Source organism: Cervus elaphus, chromosome 21 (genome assembly GCF_910594005.1).
Source record: "Cervus elaphus chromosome 21, mCerEla1.1, whole genome shotgun sequence".
NCBI lineage: Eukaryota > Metazoa > Chordata > Mammalia > Artiodactyla > Cervidae > Cervus > Cervus elaphus.
In genome coordinates, this window is record NC_057835.1 from 58,119,286 (window position 1) to 58,146,008 (window position 26,723).

A 26,723-nucleotide genomic window follows, 5' to 3' on the forward strand; every position below is an offset into this window, starting at 1 on the left:
TGAATACTCAGGACTGATCTCCTTTAGGATGGACTGGTTGGATCTCCTTGCAGTCCAAGGACTCTCAAGAGTCTCCTCCAACACCACAGTTCAAAAGCATCAATTCTTCAGCGCTCAGCTTTCTTCACAGTCCAACTCTCACATCCATACATGACCACTGGAAAAACCATAGCCTTGACTAGACAGACTTTTGTTGGCAAAGTAATGTCTCTGCTTTTTAATATGCTGTCTATGTTTGTCATAGCTTTTCTTCCAAGGAGCAAGCGTCTTTTAATTTCATGGCTGCAGTCACCATCTGTAGTGATTTTGGGGCCCAAAACAATAAAGTCTCTCACCATTTCCGTTGTTTCCCTATCTATTTTCCATGAAGTGATGGGACTGGATGCCATGATCTCAGTTTTCTGAATGTTGAGCCTTAAGCCAACTTTTTCATTCTCCTCTTTCACCTTCATCAAGAGGCTCTTTAGTTCCTCTTCACTGTCTACCATAAGGGTGGTGTCATCTGCATATCTGAGGTTATTGATATTTCTCCCAGCAATCTTGATTCCAGCTTGTGCTTCATCCAGCCTGGCACTTCTGATGATGTACTCTGCATATAAGTTAAATAAGCAGGGTGACAGTATACAGCCTTGACATACTCCTTTCCTAATTTAGAACTAGTCTGTTGTTCCATGTCCAGTTCTAGCTGTTGCTTCTTGACCTGCATACAGATTTCTTAGGAGGCAAAATAGAATGTGTTCTTCAAAAATATCAAGGCCATCGATGACAAAGAAAAACTGAGAAAGAGTTCCAGGCTAAAGGGGACAATGAGGCATGACAAGTAAATGTAGTGTGTGATCCTGGATTCAAGCCCACACTGGGGAATCAGTAGCTATAAAGGGTAACTGAGAAAATCTGAATACAGAGTATGAATTAAGGAACAATATGTTATCAATGTTAAACTTCCTAATTTTGATAATGTTGAGGTTATATAAGTGGATGTTCTTGTTCTCAGGGAGTATGCTGCTGCTGCTAAGTCGCTTCAGTCGTGTCCGACTCTGTGCAACCCCACAGACGGCAGCCCACCAGGCTCCCGTCCCTGAGATTCTCCAGGCAAGAACACTGGAGTGGGTTGCTATTTCCTTTTCCAATGCATGAAAGTGCAAAGTGAAAGTGAAGATGCTCAGCCGTGTCCGACTCTTAGTGACCCCATGGACTGCAGCCTACCAGGCTCCTCTGTCCATGGGATTTTCCAGGCAAGAGTACTGGAGTGGGGTGCCATTGACTTCTCCACTCAGGGAGTATACATTGAAGTATTTAGGACTAACAGACCATGTTTAAAACTTACACATCAATGGTTCAGAAAAATATGAAGAGCTGTAGAGGTACAGTGAAAAGTGAATGATAAAGTCAGTGCAGCAAAATTTAAATTATTAGTAATGTTTGGAAAAGAGTATGTGTAAGTTTTTTGAATTTGCATCAAAATAAATGTACAAAAATAAACACTTTTTATTTATTAAGACAATCCCCACATATTTACTTTCGTTTAACTCACTTCCCACTTAAGATATAGTCTCCATAAGGATCTCATCTTCCTTTCTCATGGCTATATTCTCAGCACCCATAACAGTGTCAATATACAGGACTTCAATTAGTATTTGTTGAATGAATAAAGGAAAAACACACAAAGGCAAGTAATAATGGAATGGATTCCCATGCCTTTTGTTTTCCTCTCTCCTGAAGTCTTATGAAATCTTAAGCAAAATAACTTTTTCTTTTTTTCAAAATAACTTTTTCATAAGGGGAGAAAAACACAGAGAAAGGAAGAATTAAAGACAGTAAATAAGTGCGTCCCCTCAACCCTCCCTCTTTGCAGAATATTGGAAACCTTCTCTCTGAGAAATCTGACCAACCCTAGTGAAAATAGTTAAATAAACTGTATCTTGATTCCTTCCAATATATGCCTCATTCAGGTTACTTATGGTCTGTTTTTACCACACAGGAAAGTTGAAGTTGGTAAGCATCACCAAAGTGGTAAGAATTTTTTTTAAAGATCAGCTTGTTAATCTCTGACTTTTAAATATAAACAAATAGCCAAGAATTATAAAATATCAAGAAAAGTCTCTAAGATGAAAGATAAAGACCAAAACAAACCACAACTTGAAATTAAATAAGACTATGTAAAGTGAAAAGTAAAGACAACTTTAAAAAGAAAGAGAACTCCTGAAAGTTAAAAATAAAAAAGTGAGAAGAGCAATGAAAACTAACTAGAAGACTTCATGGATGAAGTTGAGGGAATATTCCAGAAAGTAGAGAAAAAATAGAAAGACATAAAAATTAGGAGAGAAAATATGGGAAAATTAGAGGGCCACTCTAGGATATTTGAACAGTAGGTATTCTCAAAAAAGGAGGAAACAAAAATGTGTGTGTGGGCTTGGGAAGAATCATACACCAAATAATTAAAGAACACTTAATAGAGCTGAAAAGCATACATTTTCAGGGTTAAAAGGGCCATTAAACTACTAACAAAATCAATTAAAAAATATCCATGACAAAGTAGTTTCAGTGAAATTTCAGCCCTTCAATCTTCTGGGAGTGGGCTACAGACAGGAACATGAGAAAGAATCAGTAATTAGAAAGGTTTGACCTTCTCAAAGCATTATGGCCAAGTAAAGAGCAATGGAGTCATGTTTTCAAACGATTAAAGAAAAATGATTTCAACATGAAATTTTATACCTTGTCCAAATAGTTGTGAGAGTAAAATAAGGGCACTTTGGACATAGAAAAGTCTCAAAAATTGTTTACCCTTACACAAAATTTTTCAGGAAACTCCTGCAGAATATCCTCCACCACACTGAAAATTAACTTGGAAAGAGGAAGACATGGGTCATAGGAAACAAAAAGCCCACTAGAGGTGGGAGAAAAGAATTCCCAGGAACATAGTGAAGGGACATAATGAAAAATGTGTATCAGGCACAAAGGGTAACCAGTTGAGCCAAAGTACTCCAGAGCCTTCAAGAGGAACTTGAAGATGAAAGAAGATGAAACTGATGGTCCATGTGGGATGAAGGAACATGTTAAAGGTGATTAAGATAAATGTTTGGGTTCAATTTCTGGTAAGCTACAGAAAACTCTGCAGGGGAGACAGCAAGGTAATGATAATTTTAGAGAAAACAGAGTTGCCAGGAAAGTAACAGTAGTCCAGTTTACACATGACTGAGCTCTGAAAAGCATAGTCAGACACAGTAACGTAGCCCTTTGATATTGATCTAGCCATATTTGAAGGACAAGGGTGAGGCGGGCGGAGGATGGTGTTTAGAGGAGAAGTAGGAGGAAAAGGGAATAAGTTCTCATATTTAATAGTGGAAAAATCAACAGATAATACTTCCGTCAGCCATGGTTCAGGCAGGAGAGTAAAGTCACTGGGTGTTACAGATGGAATTATTAGAAGAATTAGACTTTATGTGATTGGGAGAGGAGCTGAAGAAGGAAAAGTCTGGAAGGGGAATTGGAGGGTTGGAGGGGCAGAGGAGTCACTAACATGTCTGGGAAGCCAAGTGTGCCCCACCACCAGAGTGTGGTGGCAAAGGGGGAATTTGTGGGTGGCCTCTGGAAATATACTGCCTCTGCAGCTGGTCATCTAGTGGTGGGGCTAGGGGTTCTGGGTAAGCAGCATCAGAATTCAGAAGAAAAGAGGATGTACAGTAGAATGAGTTTCAAGCTCGTACCCACTGCATACCTAGGCTTCTGTCCATCACTGGATCTTGCTGAAAAAAGACCTCTAGGAAGTCGTGACCACTGTTTCATTTCTGTCCCCCCAAATCCCATGTAAATTCCTCTGTTGTTGTTGAATCACAAAGTCATGTCTGACTCTTTTGTGACCCCATGGACTGCAGCCTGCCAGGATCCTCTGTCCATGGGATTTCATAGGCAAGAACACTGGAACAGGTTGTCATTTCCTTCTCCAGGGGATCTTCCTGACCCAGGAATTGAACTAGAGTCTCCTGCTTTGGCAGGCAGATTCTTTATGACTGAGTTACCCTTGAAATTCAAATTCCTCTTTAAGCCAGATGCAATTTAATATCACTACATAGCAGAGGATTTGAGAAATACAGTTCCCAACATAACGCAAGTGATAGCATAAACTACAACAATCCAGCTGTTGACAATCTGGCATCCAATACACATGTCTTTTAACCACATTTAACTTAGAAATAAAGATAAACACAAATTTTTTTTCCCACAGTACATGGCACAGCTATCCACAAAGAAACATATAGACCTGCTTCCCAAAAGAGGATACTCAAAGTCTCAAGTGTCCCTTTATTCATCTTGGGGTGACAGTCATTCTTTTAGCTGAGTCATACTCAGAATTTTGTGCTCTGTAGCTTAAATACTGAGATATAAGGTTAACTGAAATTTATACATTTTATGTTAAGTAGTAGAGGAATGAAAGTGAAAGTCACTCAGTTGTGTCCAACTCTTTGCGACCCCATGGACTGTCCATGGAATTCTCCAGCCCAGAATACTGGAGTGGGTAGCCTTTCCCTTCTCCAGGGGATCTTCCCAACCCAGGGACTGAACTCAGGTCCCCCGCGTTGCAGGCAGATTCTTTACCAGCTGTAAATAGGAATAGGAGATGACAAAATATTGATATTTGATATTTATATCAAATCAAGGAGGAAGTACTTATTGCTGCAGTATGTGTGTCTGCAGCTAGTTATGTGATTGTAGTTGGTATTTATAACTAACTTTTTCCTAGGACTGAGGTAGACAGGACAGACTACTAAAGTCTTATATACCAGAAAAACCTTAGTTCTGGCTTATAGAAGTATGACCTGAGTCACCACAATAGTCACAGCCTCTTCTTTTATTTAAAATAATTTATTGGCTTTGGCTGTGCTGGGTCTTCATTGCTGCGAGGACTTTTCTCTAGTTACAGTGCACATAGGCTTCTCATTGCAGTGGTTCTCTTGTTGCAAAGCTCGGGCTCTAGGGCTTCGGTAGTTGCAGCTCCTGGGCTCTGGAGCACAGAATCAGTAGCTGCGGCCCAGGGGTTCGCTGCTCTGAGGCATGTGGGATCTTTCCGGATCAGGGACAGAATCTGTGTCTTCTGCATTGGCAGGTGGATTCTTTACCACAGAGCCACCAGGGAAGCCCCAGCCTCTTATCCAACCAAGACTTGAGCAAGTTCAAAACCATAAAATGAAGAGAACTCCTTGAATGAAGAGAAGATCAGGTGTCTTGAGGAAGGACTCTCACCGCAAGTCTTTTTCCTGGTCTTCCCCCATAGGACCTGAAGCCATTTACTCAGATGACTATGTTTTGGGGAAGGAGAAGTAACTAGACTTTGGTTAATTTCTTGACACCCAAACTGTCAAGAGAAGTAGCTTATGAAGACTGGGCAATTAATAGAGTTTGGGTTTGGGTTCACCTCTCAATGGGCCTAGTGGATCCCATGATTCATGCCATGGTTATTTCCTCAGTTCTGGAGTGAACAATTGGAATAGACATAGTCGGCAACTAGAACCCCTATGTTGAACTAGAACTCCTATAGTCTTCAACCTACGTATATCTATATTATATCTATATACATATATAAATTATCAGGTGTATAAGGTATGTATTATTATTTTTAAGTTTTCTGTATTGTTCCAAAGTTAAAGCAGCTTATAAAGATGCATAATAATACTGAAAAATACAACATTAAAAATACATGCAAAAAAAAACAGCAAAGGGAAAATAAGAGCAGAAATATAAAATGGACCGAGAAATGAGACTCGTGCATAAAGCGCCTGACCATCTCGTGCACTTGCTGATGGTAAACCACAGGTTTGCTCCTGAGCAGCAACACAGCCCATTGTAACCATAAGTTAAAGACAGACCAAATGCTTAGGAGAGGCAAATCTATTCGTGATGTGGGCACTGAAAAAGGTTCTAGGACCTGTATTTCCTGCTCTTAGAGGTTACTTGTTCTATTGTTCACCTCCATTAGCATAATTAATTGAATGTCCACAAACAGCAAAAAGAGACATTCTTTTCTATTAATGAAAACTGTCTCATTCTTAAAATAGCTGAGAATCTTTATCTCTTGTTATTAACCAAGTGTAGTAACACTTCCTTCCAGCAACCACATTCACACAAAAAAGAATGGAAATGACACTATTTTAGTTCAAAAGAGTTCAGAGTGCACGAGATTAAATAAAGGGAATAATTTTAAAACTTCAGGTCAAATCTTGTGTTTTTTTCTTTATAAGCTGGTCTGAGTTAGACTTCCTTTGAAGAGAGCCTCCTGGATCTCTTCCATGAGTATGGAGAACAAAATGAGAAATGGGCCTTATCACATCAGTCTACAGAAGAGTTCTCAAGTGGCAGGACATAGTATTAATATTTGGAGGAGTCAAATATTTACACATTTTTCAAAAGTTAAATAAGTGATTATGATGTGGCTTTTAAAAACAACAAATTAGCCTGGATAAGAACTGGTCAGTGACCTGGTTGAAAATCTTTTGTATTAATTAATTTAATTACCTCATACAAAATATAATAAATGAACATAGGCTATCACATGAACTAGCAAAATGAACATTCAGCTTGTATTTAAAAGAAAAAAAATATACTATCGATATTAATACAATGGCAAAAATGCCATAATTTGTTCCAAAGTTAATAACGGATAAATTCTAGAGTGGAAAAGTAAGCAAGACACCAACTAATTTCAACAATCAATAAGAAGATTGTGGGAAACTTTAACTCTGAGAATATGAATATCTGATAACAGAAAAGATAAGAAGACTCTAAACCAATTAGATGATGAAAATCAGAGTCAGAGCCAAAATCAACCAAATCTGTGAACATAAATACTTAGTGAAAATTTAGAAAATGTAAAGTCTATTCTAATGTAGCCACATCATACAGTCATGAAACCACTAACATCTTACAGTTTTTAACATTGAAAAAAGTGTCTTAGAAAACTCCCAAATAAAAACCAAAAAGAATGGCATGAAGAAGAGCTTTTTACAAGAGTAACACAAAGAAATTATAAAGATAAGACTGACAAATTTTACATAAAATTATTTTTAAAATTTAAGTAAAAAGACAAATGATAAACCTGGAAAAAACATTTGCAACCCAAATAGCAAGAGATAATATATTTATATATATATATATATAGTATATTGTACAAAATAAAATTAAGTGAGCAAGACCAGGAAAAGAGGTAAATAATATCTTTGGAAAGTTGATGAAAAAGGAAATATAAATTGCCTAAGCATGTTAAAGGTGCATAATTTCATTTAAAAGAAATAAAAATTAAAACCATTGATATATCACATTCTGCCTAGGAGTGCTAAAGATCAAAACACATTGGCTGGTTTATAGGGAGATGGGCATTTTCATACACTGTAATTGGATAGAATCTCTGTGGAAGGCATTCCCTCACACTCGGTTAACCTTCTCTATCACCAGTGAGTGGTATGATGTCAACCTCCTCAGTACGCTTCTCTGTAAACAGACACCAGACACATGTCTGTTTATAAAGCGAGTTTAATGAAACCACCATCTAAACTCAGTTTAAAGAAAAAGTCCATTGAGTCTCTACGATGGAGAAACTTCTGAGCACTGAGCCTCATCAACAACACTTTCACAGTTTAGAAATGAAAGGATGCAGAAATATGGGATTAAAGTTAATGATAGTTTAGGATCTGCTAGGGGTGTATTTTTTAGTAGCAAAAACATTCCTGGGTTCTTGAAATCAGGAAAAATATTCAGTGAATGGCAAAAAAAAAAAAGGAAAAAAAAATTCTGCTTTATCAACAAACTAGTCCAAAGAGCTTAAGTGTGAGATCCTAAGTACCCTAAGAACAAAGTGTGAAAGATTTTTGAAGTTCCTTGGTGTCCTTTAAAAAGCAGACAGACCAGGAGAGAGCACAAGGAGAAAGGAATTAGGAATTAGGACTCTTCTTTGCTTCCAGGGTCCGTTCTTGTCTTATTAACAGCATTAACCAATATTCAGCAGAAGTGATACTATTAAAATTCTTTTTTGTGTGTGAAATGGACTTAGGAGTTCACTAAGCTGAAAAGTATCTCTGGTTTAAAAAATGCCAACAGTGCAATCCAAATGATTAAAATTTTGGAAAGTAACTTTTGAAGACAGAAGATTGAAAGTGGTCTGTAAATTTAAGGATGACAGTGGCTAATTCTCATCTTTCTACAATGAAAACTCATCAATTACGAGTTTGTCCTCACACTGTTGGACTCACTTCTTGATAGAAACAGAAAATTGATTGTAAATCAGAACATGGTAGGGGTGAAAGAGATCTTGTTCTAATTACCTAAAAGTACTGACAAGGAAAAAGATCCATAGATGTGTCTAAAACAACCCACATGGAGCTAGATCTACTTGGTCTTGTACTTACTTTTGTCTTTAAATATTTTAAAAGACATTGATGATCTCTAATCTTGAATGGATCCCAAGGCTATAAAGGCAGAGGGTTTATTTAGAGAGGAGTTTGTTGTGTCATGGACTGAATTCCTTTGGAAGTGCAATGAATTTGGTGTGTGTATGTGTGAGTCTGTGGGAGAAATGGTATTTATGGTGCTTGGGGAGTAGTCACTGCAATATCATGCCAAATACTGGGCCACTCCCTAAACTGAAATGTTTCCAATCACTTCCAAATTCTGTGACAAAAACCAAAGGTTCTGAAAGCTAAGAAACAAATCCGCTCTAGCCATTATGTGCTTAACTCCGTTTGTGCCCTGTGGGCCAGTCTCGGGGCTGAATTTTCTTATCTGGGAAATGGGACCAGGGACTTCAACTCAGATTGACTTGGATGTTCTCAGACATACATAAAATGAATAACACTAAAATTCTTAGCCACATAAATGCTTCTATGTAAATAGTAATGTCTATAAAAAGTTACAGATAGGTATTAATGGAGCAATTAATAAATGTGCTATTTTAATAGTCTTATTGTTTCTATACGGTTGTTTCAAATCTCCAAACTTCTGAACATCTTAAACTGAAGGCATAGAGAAATTTAAATGGTACAAAATGCTAGCATAATAATATGGTACTTGTGGTCATATTTGCAAACATTCCTAAACCCCTGGTTAGCAGTATAAATTCTTATCTTTTGCCTAGGCAGTAAATTCATCCCTACAGTAATGACTTCAGAACCTAAGATTTCACCAGAATGAAATAGAATAGCATCGAGAGTATGTAGCACTTCGTTAAACAGAGTATTCCCTAAACTCAAGGCACCTAAAAGTTCAATTCAGGAGACTGCGAGGGTGGGGGAGGGAGGAGGATTATGAATAAGAAGTGTTTCAGTAAGAACTGAACTTCTCTTTGAAGAAGCAAGGCCCTAATTTCTAGAATACTGCAAGCAAGGGATCAAAGGTTTTTGGAAGTTTTTCTGGAGGAGACACAAAGTCAAGAAAGAAGATTTCTAAGGATAAGCAAAGGATTGGAACACCCCTTTCCCTCCCTAAACCGAGGACGCGTTTTAGATTCAGCTGTGCTAAGACATCTTCTTATAAAACAAAGCCAAGACATAAATGTAAGAGTATCAGAGGTGTGGCATCTTTCGGGATAAGGCTCAAGTTTAAACTCCGCTTTAGAAACAGCAGTCCCGGCTCAGAGTTCGGAAAGGAAGGTCTAGGAGAAGCCATCAGTCAAGTCTTCCCGCACGAAGGTCGGCGCTGAGGTTGGAACCGGCCCTGGAGCACCAGAGCAGACGCCCCGGGGGTGAAGACAGCTGGGCTGTAGGGCCGGCACAGTCTGGGGGTGCGCCTTCATCTCAGCCACTCTTCAGTTTAGCTACCTACTCCAGTAAAGCGCAGAAGGGACTGGCCTGGGGTTAGGCTCTCTGGGAGGCTGTCAGCGCTCTTTAGGACCTCAGGGAAACCCGAGAGATTCTGGCTTTAGGACCCAGGAACTCCAAGGCAGCTCTGACTTAGTTGCCTTGGACCACAGCACCACCTACTTATAGAAGCATCCCGAGCCTGGGCCCGGCTGCATCTCCATCGGAGAGTGCGCTCGTCATCCCTTCGCCCTCTCAGGAGCGTTCTGTCTCCCACAGCTTGAAAGGGAGAAACCTTAGCTGAAAAGTGGCTGTGGAGAAAGCTCTGTGCGGTTGCACAATTGGATACGGATCCAGAGAGTGACAGAGGGCGTGCCCCTCGCCGGAGGATCGCACTCACGGGCGGGAACGCAGCATCCCAGAGGCTGCGGACCCGCCCGCCCAGCCGCGCTCCTGCTAGGCGCGGTCAGTCCGGAGGAACCTCCGCGCGCTTCGAACCCATCGCGGCCGCCCGCACCCAGAGCTGCCACGCGCTCCCTGCGGGTCTCGGCAAACTTTTCCCCAGCCCACGTGCTAGCGAGGTGTCTCGCTTCCCGATCCCGGGATGGAGCGCCGCGCCTAGGCACGCCGCGCAGCCTGAGACGTAAGTGCTCACGGTAGGCGACCCGCGCCCACCACCGCGGGCACAGCGTTTGGGTACCCCCCTGCTGGACCAAAGGACCTAAGAGCGCGCCTTTATCCCTGCACCCTCGGGGGCCGTGGAGCTCTTTTCTTTTCCTGAAGCGCCGGCGCAACGTCCCTTCCCCGGGGTAGGAGCCTGTAGGTCCGCAGAGGTTGCTAATTCACTGATTGTAATCACCTTGCTCTCCAGGTTGCCTGCAGCTGTGCGCTCCGGGTTAAGCCGCTCCGCGGCTCGCGCCAGGCAGTGGGTTCGCTTTCCCCCTCCCTTCCCTTCTTAAATTGGGACGCGTGAGGAGGCAGCTGCCTCCCTGGGCCTCTCTCCACCCGGCTTCTCCTCTTCGTCTCTCAGGTTCAAGGCGGAGAGATGCCGAACTGACCCGCGCGGCCCCGCTGGCTAGTGGAGGCTCCCCCCTCGGCGTCTTCCCCAGCAGCGCGGTTTGCGCCGGCTCCTCGGATGAGCCCTCCAGTTCCCCGACTGTGAGAGGCGTCTCTCCCCCGCCCGACCGCCCAGATGCAGTTTCGCCTCTTCTCCTTTGCCCTCATCATCCTGAACTGTATGGATTACAGCCACTGCCAAGGCAATCGATGGAGACGCAGTAAGAGAGGTGGGTTCTGCTCTGCCGGAGCCGCGTGGGGTCGGGGGCGCGGGCGGCGGCACTCGCACCGGGGCTCAGGTGGGCAGGGCCGTGCCCTCCACCCGGCCTTTGGGCTCCTCACTTTCCGGGCCCCGGGGCGCTGCCGAGAGCTCGGTCTTTTCTGTCCTCAGGAGGCGCGGCGAGCCGGGTGAGCCGGGCGTCCTGCGGGCGCTCCGGGCTGAGAGGTGCGGTCCGCACCCACGTTAGCTGTCGAGCTTCTACTTTTGAACTCTTCTCTTTAGGTCTCATTTTTTTTTTTTTCTTCTTAATCTGGCATCCTTTTTTTCTTTTTCCCCTTGTTGTTTTTTTGTCTTTTTCTCTTCTGAGTCCTCTCAACTATCTCCCCTGCAGCTCATTTTTCTCTACCTTCGCCACCCACGTGGTGCGCCCCAAACCCTGTCCCCAGATGGTTTTCGACACGGCCTACCTACAACTGTGTGGGTGTGTGTGTCTGTGCTGTGTCTGGGTGCGAGTGTGGGCCAGAAAGCGCGAGCGAGAGGGCTGGGGAGGGGTACCAAGTCGCTGTGGAGGATCCGCATTTCCAGGAAAAGAGCAATGCTGTCTTCCTCTGGACCCTAAGACGAGGTGGGAGGAAGCACTGAACTTGGTACACTGGGCAGCAATTCGTGCGCAGGTTGTTTTGGGGGGAACGCTCGCGGGCAGAATGATGTTTTGGGGACAGGCCCGACTTTGCCCTCTGCGTTTACTTCCCTCACAAGCAGCTATTTCTGAGGTTCCTGGCCTCGGTGACACTCACGTGTGGCTTTTTAGCCGACCCTCCCTCTCCATCACCTGTGTGCGCTGCCGGAAGGCCAGTGGAAGCCTCCAGAACGGTTTCAGAGAGCTAGCTTCCCCGAAGATTAGTGCGCCCGTGTTTGAGTCCTGCTGCGGCTGCAGCTAATCTAACTTCATTTTAGGGGCTGCTAAACACAGTTAAGTCTCCTGAAGGATTTAAACACAAACCACAACATTCCCACCGCCAACACACACGCTCACCTCGCGCTACTGCCTCGCGGAAGGTGGACAGCGGCTCCCCAGAGCTTATCCATCTTGGTCTAGCAGTTTGGACTTCTGCGCAGTTAGAATTTGGCCTGAAGTTGACAGATGTGGGTTTTTCTGGGATATGAACGTCTCGCTCGACCTGTGATGTGGGTTGTTTCTGACTCTTTTTATGGAACCTCCAGTCCTGCATCCAGATTTTGGAGAGAGCTTTTTGCGCCCTTATTTTTTTTTAAAGCTTTTTAGGACGTCGTTAAGCTGTTCTCACCTACCCGCAGGGCTGAAGGTTGGCCGGCCTGAGGGCAGAGCCCAGGACAGCTGGTCGTGTGCGATTTCCGCCGCCCCCCGTCTCCGCTCTGCAATTGACACCATGGAGCTGTGCTTAAAAAGGACACCCCTTTCTCCAACCCGGGGTTCTCTTACTCTGGGTCTCTCGTTTCTGACATTTCCAAAATGCTTATCTGCACAAGTTTTTCTGAATAAATACATTAGGGAGGAATTTCTTGCCAGAGGCTGTGAAAGTTTGATATTGTTATGTCTTGTAAAAGTCCCCTTCCATCTCCTTCACCTCCCCTTTCCTTTCTCCACCCCAGTATTTTCTTTCCAGGTATCACTTGGTAGAGCTGGCAAGTTTTGATTACACTGTGGTCAAAGTGTTTGGAGAGGTTCCCCCCACCCTCCTCCTTATAAATAGAGGTTGTAGTCTATTTGATTGAAAAGACTAATGTTCACAGAAAGAGCTAAAATCCCTTGCCAAATTCTTGTTTATTAAATGACTTGCTAATTCAGCGATGTCTTTCTGATCCACACTGCTTGTTGGATTGTGGTTGAATGGGGAGGAATCGAGCTTGTTGCTTTAGTAGAACTTAACACATAGGTGCTCTTTGGTGGAGCATGGCTTTACAGCACCCCTGCGGCCAGAAGCGATACTGCATGCTTTTATTTGCAGAGCCATCTCCAAAGTTCTGCCTATGCCTCCTTAAGTATCTCATGCAAAACCTATGTTTCAAAGCTGCTTTAGCAAAATCTCACGGCAATTACTGCTACATCCCCAAGTGCTGACGTTTAGAAACCCAATTCTAAAGTGTGCAACTTTTGCCACTGTAGTAACTTTTGGCAGACAAACCTTTCAATTTAATAAAATTCAAATGCTTTCAAACTACATATAAACTAGTAAGGTTGTAAAGGAAAAAAAAAAAATCAAAGTGTGTATGTGTGTGTGTGTTTCGCTTAACAGATGTCCCTTCCCAAACCTCAAGCTGCTGGCTAAAATAACTTCGGTCCTTAAAAGTGACCACACTATCTGTGCCAACAAAAGGCGTACTGTGTTTTTAATTAAAAGTGGAACTACTTAAAGGGCTGGCTAGACAGTGTAGGGTGATAGTAGCTTTTCTGCTTTGCAGGGAAGCTTAAGGATTGCATTGTAAGAGTATTGAAATGAATAGAGATCTAACTCAGGTTGTGTGAATTGTCCCTCTTCACAGGCTTAAGCTGGTTTTAATTGATCTCATGTCCGCTGATTGATCATACACCAATTGTTGTGCATACCAAACAATTGGCTTTCCCAAAGGAGATTGATTTAAATTAGTTCCTTGGTGAATGCTTGAGTACTAGCCAAATCTTGTCAGTAGTGACACTTGACATGCTGGAGCCTATTGTGGTACCAACATTTCCCCTTTTCCCTTTGTTTTGGATGGTGGCAGTTAAGTATTACTTTCTAGGAAGAAAAGTGATGAGTACCGTAAAAAAAAGGTGCTGTGGCTTAGAAGATCAGTTATTTTCTTGACTTTGTGCTGTGATGTCGGCAGCAGTGATATCAGGATTGGTTAGGCTAATGCCTGGGATCTGATTCTTTTCCTTTTTTTCATATTCCATCTGCAAATAATCAAACCTTCACTGTGGAGCATTCTCAGAACTCCTTTGGCATTATGTTTAGTCTGCTCTATGATCTCAGATGCTCTATAATATCATTTTCTTAATGAAATAAAATTCTTGGCAGAGATCAGATAATTTAGTCAGTTAAAATCAATTGCATCCAGTCTAGAATAGACAGCAAATATATCATTTAACTCTATGCTTTATTTCAAAATATGGCCAGAGGATTAGAGATTAGAATATCAGATAAAACTTCTTAAGGGGAGACCATCATAAACAACACTAGCCACCTACGGGTCTTTTGTCTGCTTATTTAGAAAACAAAACCAGACAATAGAAATGCATTTGATAGTGACTACTGGGGCCTGGCAGCAATATATTGGAAAGTAAGGCACAAACACAACAGTGTGAATGGATTTCTTATAGAGGGGAGACACATGCCAATGTTTTGGAAAGCTGATTGACAACTCGTATTTTGTCTGCGTGGTAACAGTCATAACTCCTTTGCCCTCTCACTCTCCAGTCCCTTTTGAAAACATAGTCATTGTTAGCTACTGTTAACCCCTATAGCCTAAATCTCTGTCTTGGGCCCTCTTATGATTTATTTGCATGGTAAACTGGGTTATTCAATTTGTTTTATTTGGGGGGTTGGTTGTAAGTCACATTTCAGGGTGAATTACTGAAAAGTGGATAGACATCATGACTTTATTATGGTATTCCTAGGATTTCTTGAGTTTAGTATGTAGTGATTTCATTTTATATATCTTTGTTCTATTCATATGCCCGGTCACAAATTTACCAGGGATTTATGAAAACTTGTTCATGAAACTCTTAAAAGCAGCAAGGCTCCCAGACATGTAATTGTGTTTCTGATGGTAGGGGGCGCGGTGTGACAAGTGTTTCCTGCTGTAGCCTTTTCCCTACTGAAGCTTCAGCTTCTCCCTCCATAACCGCTCATTTTCCTATGATTAGACTTGGCTTCTTCCATGAAACAAATGTTTATCACAAATATTGTGGTATGTTTCTGGCAACTTTTGTTTAAAAAAAAAAAAGACTCATGTTTTCTCTTAAAACTTGTAGCGCTGAATTAATTTGTATTTTTAAAAATTGAATGAAAAGATGTGGAGATATTTACAAGTTTCACAAGTACTTTTAATGATAGCTTATTTCTCACAGTATTCTTTGAAAATAAAAATGGCACATGGAACATATTAACCTACTCTTAAAAGCTTCAAAATACATTTTGTATGCTTGCTTTTTTAAGTTCGGGTGTTTCAGAAAAGCTCAGTGTGATGTTTAACTTTGTAGCATAAATACATTCTTTCTTTTCTTCTTTTGTTAATGGGCTTTTCTTTCAACATAATTCTGAGTTTTTCTGGCTAGTATCTTACCAATGCACAGAGTTAGAAAGTTGTCATGTCCCAACCAACATCTTACTCTGCTCCTGAAATTTGGAAGTGATTAAGAATAGGTGACATTTCGTCAGGCCTCCACTTAATTCTGGCTTCGTTAACTGTTTATAAATTCAGCTTGGGTAGAATCCAATGTTTGCAGAAATCACAAGTTGGAAATGACACTTCTAATTTCTTAATGAACAGCCACCTCTTGATTTATTCAGAGACTAACTGGCCAGTTTATAGATTATCCCGGCCATTTTTTACTCCTTTTCTCCCAACTGACTGCCGTCTGAACCATTAACCCCCCCACCCCCACCCCCCGGCTCCCCCGGAAATAAGCACTCTTACACCTCCCAAGTTCAGGAAATAGATGACAGACAAATCACTCGACATAATACTGCAGAACCACCCTGCTAAAAGGAGATAGTAAGCTCAAAATTTTCTTTTTTCAAAATGTGATGTTCATTCCCCTCCCCTTCCATTATCTGCCACAATCAAGGATTGACCATTAGATAAAGAGTGTTGCATGTCATATTTTTTGTAAGCTTTCACATTTTGAGCTGGAATGCATATGGAAGGCACTAATTAATAAAGTACATAAATAATATATAACCATATATGATAGGGAAGGCATATCTATTACATGCTTATACATGTGTATATATGTAGGTGTGTGTGGAGGGGGGACAGTATGACCATGGATGGTTGGCTTTTTGTAACTAAAAAGGACTTTTACTCACCTTTCCCATTTTTCATCTTGTTCTCAGGAGCAGGACAGGGGTCAGAGGAAAGCTGTAGAAGAGGGGTTGAGGACTAGGCGAGGGAATGGGTAACGACACAGTGTTTTTATCTTTCTAAGGCCCACCCCTCACCTGTTCTCTCCTCTAGGACCTTTCTGTATGAGTCACCCTCTTTTTAAGCATGCTGCTATCCCTCTTGTCTTGAAATTTCCTTCTTTCTCTTATTTCTTTCCAATCTTTTGCTTCACTTCAACCCTTCTCTTGTCTTGCCTTACGATCCTCTTTCATTCACTCACTCTTCAATCTGTCAGAACCTGGCTTCTCCCTCTGTTTTCAGGGAAGGATTTTCTTAGTGGTCATCCATGCTCAATACTCACCTCAACGCCAACCCCGCCTATGTCGTTCCGCTCCTCCCATCACTAAGATGATCACTCCTCTCCAAGGTTTTGTTTTGTTTTGTTTTCTTAGTGACACTGTGCTTTAGCTTTGCCTCCCATTTTCTGTGCATTTTTCTTCTTTGGTTTCCTCATTCAGAGTCGGAATAGGCTGGTATTTCCTTACTTTTCTTCTTTTCCTTGGAGGATTTTATCCATTCCTGTATGCTCAGCTGCTTTTTCCACGTAAAGTCCTTCAACTCTATCCCCCATTTTTTTGAGCTTCAGGTTATATTACTCTCTGATTTTCCAGCTACTGCCATATGAATAGATACTTCATGCACCCTCGTGTGTAGATAGATACTCCATTCCATGCACACAACTTGACAACTCATTCTCTCCTCTATGCTCTTCCCAAATATGTTCCTCCAGTTGTGTTCCTTTTTCCTGTTCATGTGTGTGAAGGCTGGAAGCCTCACTACAGTCTTTGACTTTCCTGTTGTCTCTATTATGGTTCATTCAGTCTTAGTGGGTATTAGAAATGTTGTTTATGTCTACCCCATACTTTCCATTCCCAAAGATATTTCCTAGTCCAGATCCTCACTCACTCATCTTTCATCATCGACTTCTTCCTCATTCCATCCTTTACAATGCTTCCACATTGAATTTTTCTCAATGTGATCCACAAATTTGAGCATGTTACTTCTTTGCTAATAAACCTCGAACCTCCCAGATCTCCATATTGACTTAAGAATAAGTTCCAGCTTCTTTCACTTTACATTCAAGGGCACTCCACCATCTGACCACAGCCTTTTTCTAACCTTCCACCACCATGAAAGCCCTGCACGCTCCAGCTATACTGAATTATTTCGTTTTCAGCCATACCATCGTGTTTTCATGCTTTCGTGTTGTGCATGCGGTGGTGCCCAGCTAAATAAAATGTCACTGCCTCTGTGAAGCCTTCCTGGAGTTTTCCCTAAAAGCTTGCTTAGCTTTTCATGCTACTCCTAAAGGACTCTCATTTTACCTTTATTCTGGTTACTTTGCCATATGTGTCATCTTTACTATATATTAAGCGCCTGTAGGGCAGAACTTGGGCACATTCACCTTAATAGTCCTTAAACCAGGCCAGATAGAGTGCTTCCTCCACAAGTTGTGCCTGAACAAAAAAGTCATTGAGCTTTTGTTGTTTGCTCTTAAAATAATGCTAGTGACTTAATGAGAAATGTTTTTCTTTTCTTTTTTTTCCCCCAGCTTTCAACTTTTTATTTTGTATTGGGTATAGCCGGTTAACAATGTTGTGATAGTTTCAGGTGAACAATGAAGGGACTCAGCCTTACGTATATACGTATATACGTGTCCATTCTCCCCAAGCCCACACCATCCAGGTTGCCACATGACATTGAGCAGAGTTACCTATGTTTTACAGTAGGTCCTTGTTGGTTATCCATTTAAAGTATAGCAGTGTGTACATGTCCATCCCAGACTCCCTACCTGTCCCTTTCCCCCAGAAACTGTAAGTTCGTTCTCTAAGTCTGTGAATCTCTTTTTTTGTTTTATAAGTTTATTTGTGTCATGTCTTCTTAGATTCCATGTATGAGGGATTTCATACAATTTATCTGCTCCTCTGTCTGACTTTTTTTCACTCAGTATGACAATCTCTAGTTCCATCCACATTGCTGCAAACAGCATTAGAAATGTTTTTCTTTTAAATTCAAAGTTCTTTGCACATAGCTGAAGTTTGAATGAATAATTAGATAATAGATACAATTTCATTATTTACTATTCTTCTTTAGAGTTTAAAGACAAGCAATGCTGACATATAAAAGCATCCCCAGCCTAGCCTTATTCTGAAGTCTCTGACAGTCTTCAGCATTTCACAGAATACACTAGTGCCCTTGTGTGTTTTCCTATACCTGTTTATTATTTGAATGATAGAGGATGAGTTGGGGCAGGGGAGGGGAAACTGGGAGTAACCTGTATCTAAAAATACTTCTAGAAAAACAAACAAACAAAAAAAACCAAAAAAATGAAAAATAAAATAAAAGCACTTCTAAAGAAAGGGCCAAAAGGGGTTTTCAGTTCCAAACTCTTTGTCTATATGAATACTTATTTAGACCAAAAAGAAAGTAGTTTTTATCTTCTTAAAAGGCAATCATATTAATAACATAAATTAGTGCAGGCAGACATTCAATCTTCTATTTATGACTTTAGAATAATATAGCTATGTAGACTAACCCTGTGAGAGACAGAGATGTGTGTGTGTGTATTACAACAAGTTTGGTGTAGATGTGGATAGACTACATAGTTTTCGTCCAGTGCCTACCAGGAGATCAGACATTTTGCTGCCCTTTGAAGGAAGTGAGACTGGCTTAACTAATGAAGAAGCTGAGGTGCTTACTGAAATGTGTGTTATTAAAAAAAACTAACAGTTAAGTGGAAGAGAGCTAGAACTAGAATCCAGCCCTCCTGAACTCACTGACTTTTCCTGAACAAAGTACACTTTTAACATAAGCGTTCATTTTAAAAGAAGGAATCACCTTTGAAGTCATTCAAATGTCCTTTGGACCCAGAGTTTCACTGAGCTTCGGAACTTGCTGCAACTCAATAATACTACTAACATAACTGGTTAAGGAGCTTAAGGCTAATAACTGAGTTTTAGGACCGTAAAAGACCCTGATGCTGGGAAAGATTGAAAGCAGGAGGAGAAGGGGACAACAGAGGATGAGATGGTTGGATGGCATCACTGATTCAATGGACATGAGTTTGAGCAAGCTCTGGGAGATAGTGAAGGACAGGGAGGCCTGGTGTGCTGCAGTCCATGGGGTCACAGAGTTGTACACGACTGAGCAACTGAACTGACTGAAGATCGGAGTGTGATCTGGTAAAAGCTTGCATGCTTGTGTTGCTAATTTTTTAAATCATCATTCTTGAATATGAATTACAGGAACTTTAATTTCGGGTACTCCAGTAGCCAGAACAATTATGTGTGTGTCTCTGAGGGTGTGCTTGTACACAATATGTGCTTGTACACAATAAGTACTTGTATATCAATATGTGTGTTGTAGGGGTGTGTGTGTGTGTATGTATATGTATATTTACACATACACATTTATATCATGAAACCATCATATGATCAGAATAGCCAATCAAGGTTAGAGAAAAGCTAGTAAGTATTATTTTTACTCTTAAAATATCAAGAAACTATAATTATAGGTAGTTCTTCACCTTATCTAGTCATTTTGGGGAAAACCTTTACAGTTTACCTAAAGCCATTTGACTTTTTTCATCACCTGCTGAAAGATACTAAAAGCACTTATAAAACAACTGGCTCTGCACATTTCTTTTGAAAATAGCTTCTTAACTTGGGGTCCGGAGATGCGGCCAGGGATTTTGTGATTCTCCTGAAATTAGAATCAAAGTATTTTCTTTCTTTCTTTTTTGAGTGTAGAGATTCTAGAGTTTTCACTGCAGTCTTAAAGTGGCCATGGTTTATCTTTCCTTAAAGAAGTTAAGAAGCATTGGTTAAAGAAATAGAAGGTGGACCATATAAATGAGCATGATGCCAGTTGGCTGCTTAAAATTGACATAGACATTTGTTTCCTAAAAGTTTATTTTCAGTGTGTGGGTTTCCAGCCATTTGCCATGTGTGTACTTCATGATATGAGGACACATTGGGAACACTACCTCAAGACTTATTTCAGTAAGTAATTACTTGGCTAATAATCCCTTTCTCAAAAGCAATAGTTGTTATATTGTCTCTATTCCCGAAAAAGTTTATAAAAGTACAAAATAAACAAAATAAGGGGCTCTGTTAAAACTTCTCGTATGGTCTAATTTTTATCTCGTTAACTAAACAGTAACATAAAGTTTTAGAAATTAGTGTTGCAATTTTCCAGCTGACGGTGTGCAGTGCTGGCATTGATGGGATTTGTCTATATCACGCTGCCAGTTCACAGACCGGTCAGAGCCAGGCAGAGCACTCTTCACTTCTGACCAAGCGTGCTTCAACTAACTAGATTTTTGCTGCTGGGTCGCCACACTTAGAATTTTCCTACTCTGACGGCCTTAGTCTCTCACCTATCGGCGGCTTCAGCGATCCAACCAGCCACCAGCTTTTAAAACAGACCGATAGAGGGCGCACTTTGCATTCTTTTCCTCATGCTTTGTTCTAGGAAGTTCTGTAGGTTTTGTGCTTGTCTTGCTCTGTCCAGTAGGTTCAGGTGGCAAACCTGTTCTACAATTTCCAGCAAGACCGATATTGTGAATAGTTTGACTTCCTCATGGAGAGGAAGGGAAAAAGAATCATAAAGAGAGCTTTCAGTTTTATTGAAATGTCTGGTTTTGGTCCCTAGACTCCTTTTGACAAGACCTTCTCACCAAAAGGCAAACTTAACCAACCTCACAATTTTAATAACTGTGAGGCAGATATTAAGCCTAGAGATTGTGTTAACCTGGAAGTGCATTACAGCTTCTGTAGTCACTTTGGAAAACATTAATTTTTCTTTTTTAAAAAGGTTTTCCATAAACTACATGCCTAAAAGTGTAAGCAGTTGGTAAAATCTGGAGTTGACCAAACAACTTCAAGTTAATACTTCCCATTTGTCTGTCAAATTCTGTAATCTTTATGTAGATACCCATTTCATTCAACAGATCTCTCACATTGTAACCCTTTGAAAATGGTAAAAATTGTCCGATCTTATCTTGAAAATCCAAAGTTTAATTTTTTTTTAGGTTCTCTTTCCCCTTCATGTAATAAAGTCTGATAGAGAACTTAATTCTGTCCCCTTGTGGTTGATCACCTTCCATTTTGTATTCTGATGCCTTTTTCTTGCAGTCAAAAGCTAGCTTTTGAAATTCCCTGGCAGTCCAGGGAATTGTTAGGGCTAGGAGAGGGCTAGGAGACTAATTTGAAAAACCAAATGTTGTTTGATAGTGGACAGCGGTGGTTCCCAGAAGCGTGATTAGTGGGTTGAGGTTAGTTTGGCTGCGGAGCGTGGGCAGCTATTCACACCACTCCCAGTGGTCAGTAAGTCATGTAGTGACTGATGTGATTCTTGACCGAATCTGTCAATTATGAAAGATTTCTCTGTCCCCTCTTTAAATAATACTATCCTGAAAATTGATCTAGGGCTTAGCAATTGTCCCTTGAAAATTGTTCAAAGTTATGAATTTTGTGCAGTTTAATTGTTCTTATGGGAGAAGTGAAAGTAACTAGTTCTTCGCAGCTGCTGTGAGTGATCTCAACATGATTTTGACTCAAAAGTGACTCAACGTGAATAATAACTGTTCTAAAGGTTTTGGCAAGCTTGGAGTCGTTATCTTTTGTTGTTGTTGTTGAATTCTGAGGGCGTTTTGAAGAAATGGGAGAGCCTGGACCTAGAGAGAGGAGGAAAGGGCAGAAATAGGATCAGTCCTTTCCAAGACTTAAAGCGTGTCTTGTGGAGGCTATACCAGAGCCTTCCTGCAAAATGTGTTTCACTCCATTACCACTCTGTCAAATGTAATTTAAATAAAAGGATCTGATTTGTTCTTTTAGGATTCAGGCAAAATGAAGGAGGCTCACAGGGAGGAAGAGTATGGCTTATATTTAAGAAACTATCCATTCATGTAAAAGACCCCTTCTTGATGCCCTGAATCATTGGAAATTGCCCCTCTCCAACAGTAGAGCATCTCTCTTGAGAGTGTCGCAAAAGCAGTGGCTGTACTGAGTGTGGAGAAAGGTTGGAGGGCCACTCGCACTGTAAGAGCCATGATGAGCACACTTGGAATGCATCTGACGTCCAAGAGGTGTGTAAATAGAAATTCGTGCTGGCAATTATTTGGACTCAAATTATTGTAAGACCTAACTGTGTCCTTCCTAAATAGAGGATACTAAACAAAATTCTTTAGATTCTGCATATCATGCCTCTGAGTTACTATTCTAAGTTTCAGTGATAAGTATCGTACACATTGAAGTTTAATCTGAATTCTCAAAAAGCAAAAGATATTTCTCAATTCATACATGACCATGATGTCAGTTTTGAGAACATTTCATTGTAAGAAAGTCAGATTTCAATGCAGTTATAACCAGCATGGGTTATGCCATACAAATACTTTGCTTTCTTTAATGGGGTGACTAGACTGGAAGATAAAGAAGCATTTGACAAAAAATTCATTAATCATATTACTTGGCACTTATGAAAGCATAACAGGCTTAAAAATTCTTTTGGAACACAGAAATGCATGCATATTATGCAATATTAAGGTTATGTTACTTACTTGAATTACATTTGACAGAGTGGTGAGTAATGGATTGATACACACTCTGGTACAATAAAGGACCTCTCTTCAGTCTTTTTTGGAACAATATTTTCATAATGATTTGGTTGAATACAGATGGCATGCCAACCACAGTTTTGCATAATATGAAGTTGAAGAGGACATTAAATGTTGGTTGGTTACAAAAAGATCCTAATGGCTGGGAATAATAGCAGGAAGAACTTATGAATAAAATCTTTTTTTTTTTTAATTCGTTAATTTGGCTGCATCAGGTCTCAGTTGTGGTACTTGAGATCTTCAGTTTTTAGTTGTGGCATGCAGGACCTCAACTTAGGTTCAGCAGGTGGGATCGAGTTCCCTGAGCAGGAGATTGAATCTGGGCCCCCTGCCTTGAGAGCAGAGTCTTAGCCACTGGACCACCAAGGGAGTCCCTGAATGAAATCTTAACAGGAAAAATACAGAGTTTAGATCTTAAGTTGAAGAAACCAACTATGGTTTGTTGGATGAGATGTTGGAGAGACGGGGTTATCATTTATTTTTGACTCATCCTGAGGTGACAATGGGATATAGTAATGATATAGTTGCAAAAACGAGTTGGTTGCATTAAGAGAAATGTTCACCCAGACTAAAGAATGAGGTAATTGAAGGTCCTCAGCCCACACCAGTGTCCTTCTCTAGATGCCACTACTTTCAGAATTGGCAGCACACATTATAATACTGCATCGATTTCCTAGGGCTCCTGTAGCAAAGTACCACAAACTAGGTAACGTAAAAAGCAAAAATTGATTTTCTTACAGCTCTAGAAGCTAGAAGCACGGTATTAAGGTGTCAGCAGGTCTATGCCCACTTTGAGACTATAGGGGAGGACGCCTTCCTTGCCTCTTCTAGCTTCTGGGAGTCTTAGATATTCCTTAGTCTGCGGCAGCCTGACTTCAATCTCTTCCTTCATCTTCACAAGGCTGTCATCCCTTTGTGTTTGGTTTCTCATCTCTTCTTACAACAATACCATTTATGTTGGAGGATACCCCATATTCTCTTAATTACAGCTGCAAAGATAATATTTCAAAATAAACTCACATTCATCGGTACTGAGGTATATGACTTCAGCATATATTTCGGAGAGTACCACTCAACCAATAGGTCCTAAACTGTGTCAGACCTTTTAGGTTCTTTAAATCCTCATTTTCAAAACTCTGAAATAAGTATTATTATTAATTATACCATAACAATAGTATTAAAAGATAAATATTGGCAATAGAAGTATAATATTAATAACTAGAGTTTAGACCACTGTATGTAGACTGTGTACTACCTATAAAGCATGATATTAATGACACCTCTGGACTTGTGCACAAAGTGGCCTTGGGTGTGGGGATGCTTTAGACATAGTTTATAAGTGTATAGGTTTTGAAATAGGACCTGCAAATTCCTTTTTGCTGCTAAAATTCCATGAAATTGCATGAATCCATCTGAATGTGTTGATTTACATTTTCAAATAAATACATGAATCAAATTGACTTTTTGTTTAGCTAAAACTGAGAAGGAAAGTGAAAGTGAAGTCGCTCAGTCGTGTCTGACTCTTTGTGACCCCATGGACTGTAGCCTACCAGGCTCCTCCGTCCATGGGATTCTCCAGGCAAGAACACTGGAGTGGCTTGCCATTTCCTTCTCCAGGGGATCTTCCTGACACAGGGATCAAACCCAGGTCTCCTGCATTGCACACAGATGCTTTTCCCTCTGAGCCACCAGGGAAGCAAAAAAAAAAACCCTGAGAATTCTCTTCAACTGCCTTCTTTTTGAAGTTTACAGAACTCCAGGAGCTGTTAGTCTCCTTTATGAAGTTATGTTTTTAATTACTGAAATATCAACATGGTCAACGTGCTTCTGGTGTTAGAGGTATCTTAAATTAGTTCCCTCTGATTTTGAGTAGTATCTGATATTGGCACTACCTGGGAGCTTCCCAGGTGGTGCTAGTGATAAAGAATTTGCCTGCCAATGCAGGAGACACAAGAGATGAGGGTTCAGTCTCTGGGTCGGGAAGATCCCCTGAAACAGGAAGTGGCAATCACTCCAGTATTCTTGCCTGAGAAATCCCATGGACAGAGGAGCCTGGTAAGTTACAGTCCATGGAGCTGCAGAGTGGGACATGACTGAGCACACACATGGGAGCTGGGTCTGTTCACAACTGTGTGCTCTATATAAAGGGCTAGGAAGGACATACTTAAATGTTCTCATGTTTTGAATGTGGTAAGTTTTAAACATATGCAAAAGCAGAGAGGGTGGCATAATGACTGCTTGTCACCCAGATTGAACAAATATTGAGATTTCATCACACTGGTTTCATCTATTCTGTATATCCTTAAGTTTTTATTGCTCTATGTTATAAAGCAAATCTTAGCTACTACACCATTTTACCTTATTTCTGATTGCATTTCTTACAAATAAGAACATTTTCTTAGCAAACCATGATGTTATTAACATACTTGACTAAATTTCTTACTCTTTGGTAACACCTCATAATCAATATGTCATCAAGCTTCAGCAGTTGCCTCAACAATGTCTTATACAGCTGATCTGCATGAATCAGCACTGACAGAACACCCACTCCCTGGACTTGGTATGTTCCTCAAGTTCCTTTGATTCTAGAGCAGTACTTTCTTCCCACTCAGTTTTCCATATCACTGACTTATTGAAAAGATCAGATCTGTTTTCTACAGAATGTCTGACATTTCGGATTTTTCCTTTCGCTCCCTTGTGGGGATAATTTGACATCCTCTATCTGCCATGTTTTTGTAATCTAGAAGCTCTCCCTGAAGGTTTAATTACAGTCAGGCTCAACTCTTTTGACTAGAATGCTTGCAGCTGCTGCTGTGGACTTCATATTATAATGTGTCAGGAAGCACACACATCCCATTCTTAGTGATGCTAAGGTTAGCCAGCAGGTTCATGTGGTAACAGCCTGATTCTTCCATACTGAGGTTCCTATTAACTTTTCATGTAATAGTTTCTCCCATTGATCTTTGTCTGAATCATCAATTACTTTAGGGGTTGTAAAATAGCTTTTTTGTTTGTTTTCTAACTTTATTCCTTCCACAATTATTACGTGAAATTCAATAAAAAAGAACTGTTCCTTTTCAACCATAGTTATTTTGTTAACTATGAGAGTTCTTAGAGCAGACAGTACTTAATTCTTCCTCTTTAATTGCAGAGTAATGTTCGAAGTAAGGAGTTGATACATGTTTGGCTGGCCAGTGGGTCAGCTTTGATTTTTTTCTAGCCGTGGCCTGTCAGATGGGGGAGGTGAAGTCTTCCAGTAGTTTCTGCTTACTGAAACATTAGTGCTGGATGACATCAAAAGAAAAAAAAAAAAGCACCTCTTTTTTGGCTTCTGCTAACAGAAATGAAATGCAAGCCTTCTGAAAACCTGAATTCGATTAGACATCTCCTGATAATGTTCTCTGTTAACAGCTTTCAGAGAAGGTACTGAGTGAACATACAGTAGTCAGCCTCGTGTAATCTGACGCTCATTGGGTAGAAAAACAGTACTTTGTGCTACTTAAACACTTGCTGGAAGGCTTAGGGAGGGGAGGAAGGAAAGTATTTGAGGAGATCAACTGGATATTGTAGAATAGAAGTAATGTCACCTGAGAAGGATTAAAGTTTCCTCAAAGGTTGACCTGAATGGCTGCATGCCTTAGAATGGGCGCCCCACGCCGCTCGGCGGCTGAGGTTTAGCTGTGCAGTCTTTAACTTGAAGGTATGTGAAGGAAGGACCTAGAGATTGTCTTCAGCACTTAAGTGGCAGTAAAAGTTGTAGGAAAACAATTCCTTCTACTTATTAGCTGCGGCTAGTTCTTGCTGATTACAGAAATCTTTCCTTTAGCCATTTAAAAACCTAGGTTGTTGCTACTAATTAAGTTACTATTGGTATCATTTTTGTATTACCTGTTGAAAAATACTATAATATCTACATTTCATA

At 40.7% G+C, this 26,723-nt stretch overlaps 1 protein-coding gene across 2 annotated transcripts in view; it reads left to right on the top strand.

The window, feature by feature from the left end:
* Positions 1–10,019: 10,019 nt before the first annotated feature.
* Positions 10,020–26,723, top strand: part of RSPO2 (R-spondin 2) — a 162,051-nt gene continuing 145,347 nt past the window's right edge. For both annotated transcript variants that reach the window (XM_043879916.1, XM_043879917.1), the window contains exons 1-2: positions 10,020–10,425; positions 10,813–11,068. In XM_043879916.1, the coding sequence (XP_043735851.1) occupies positions 10,975–11,068 (94 nt within the window). In that variant the 5' untranslated portion in view covers positions 10,020–10,425; positions 10,813–10,974. The remainder of the gene's footprint in view (positions 10,426–10,812; positions 11,069–26,723) is intronic.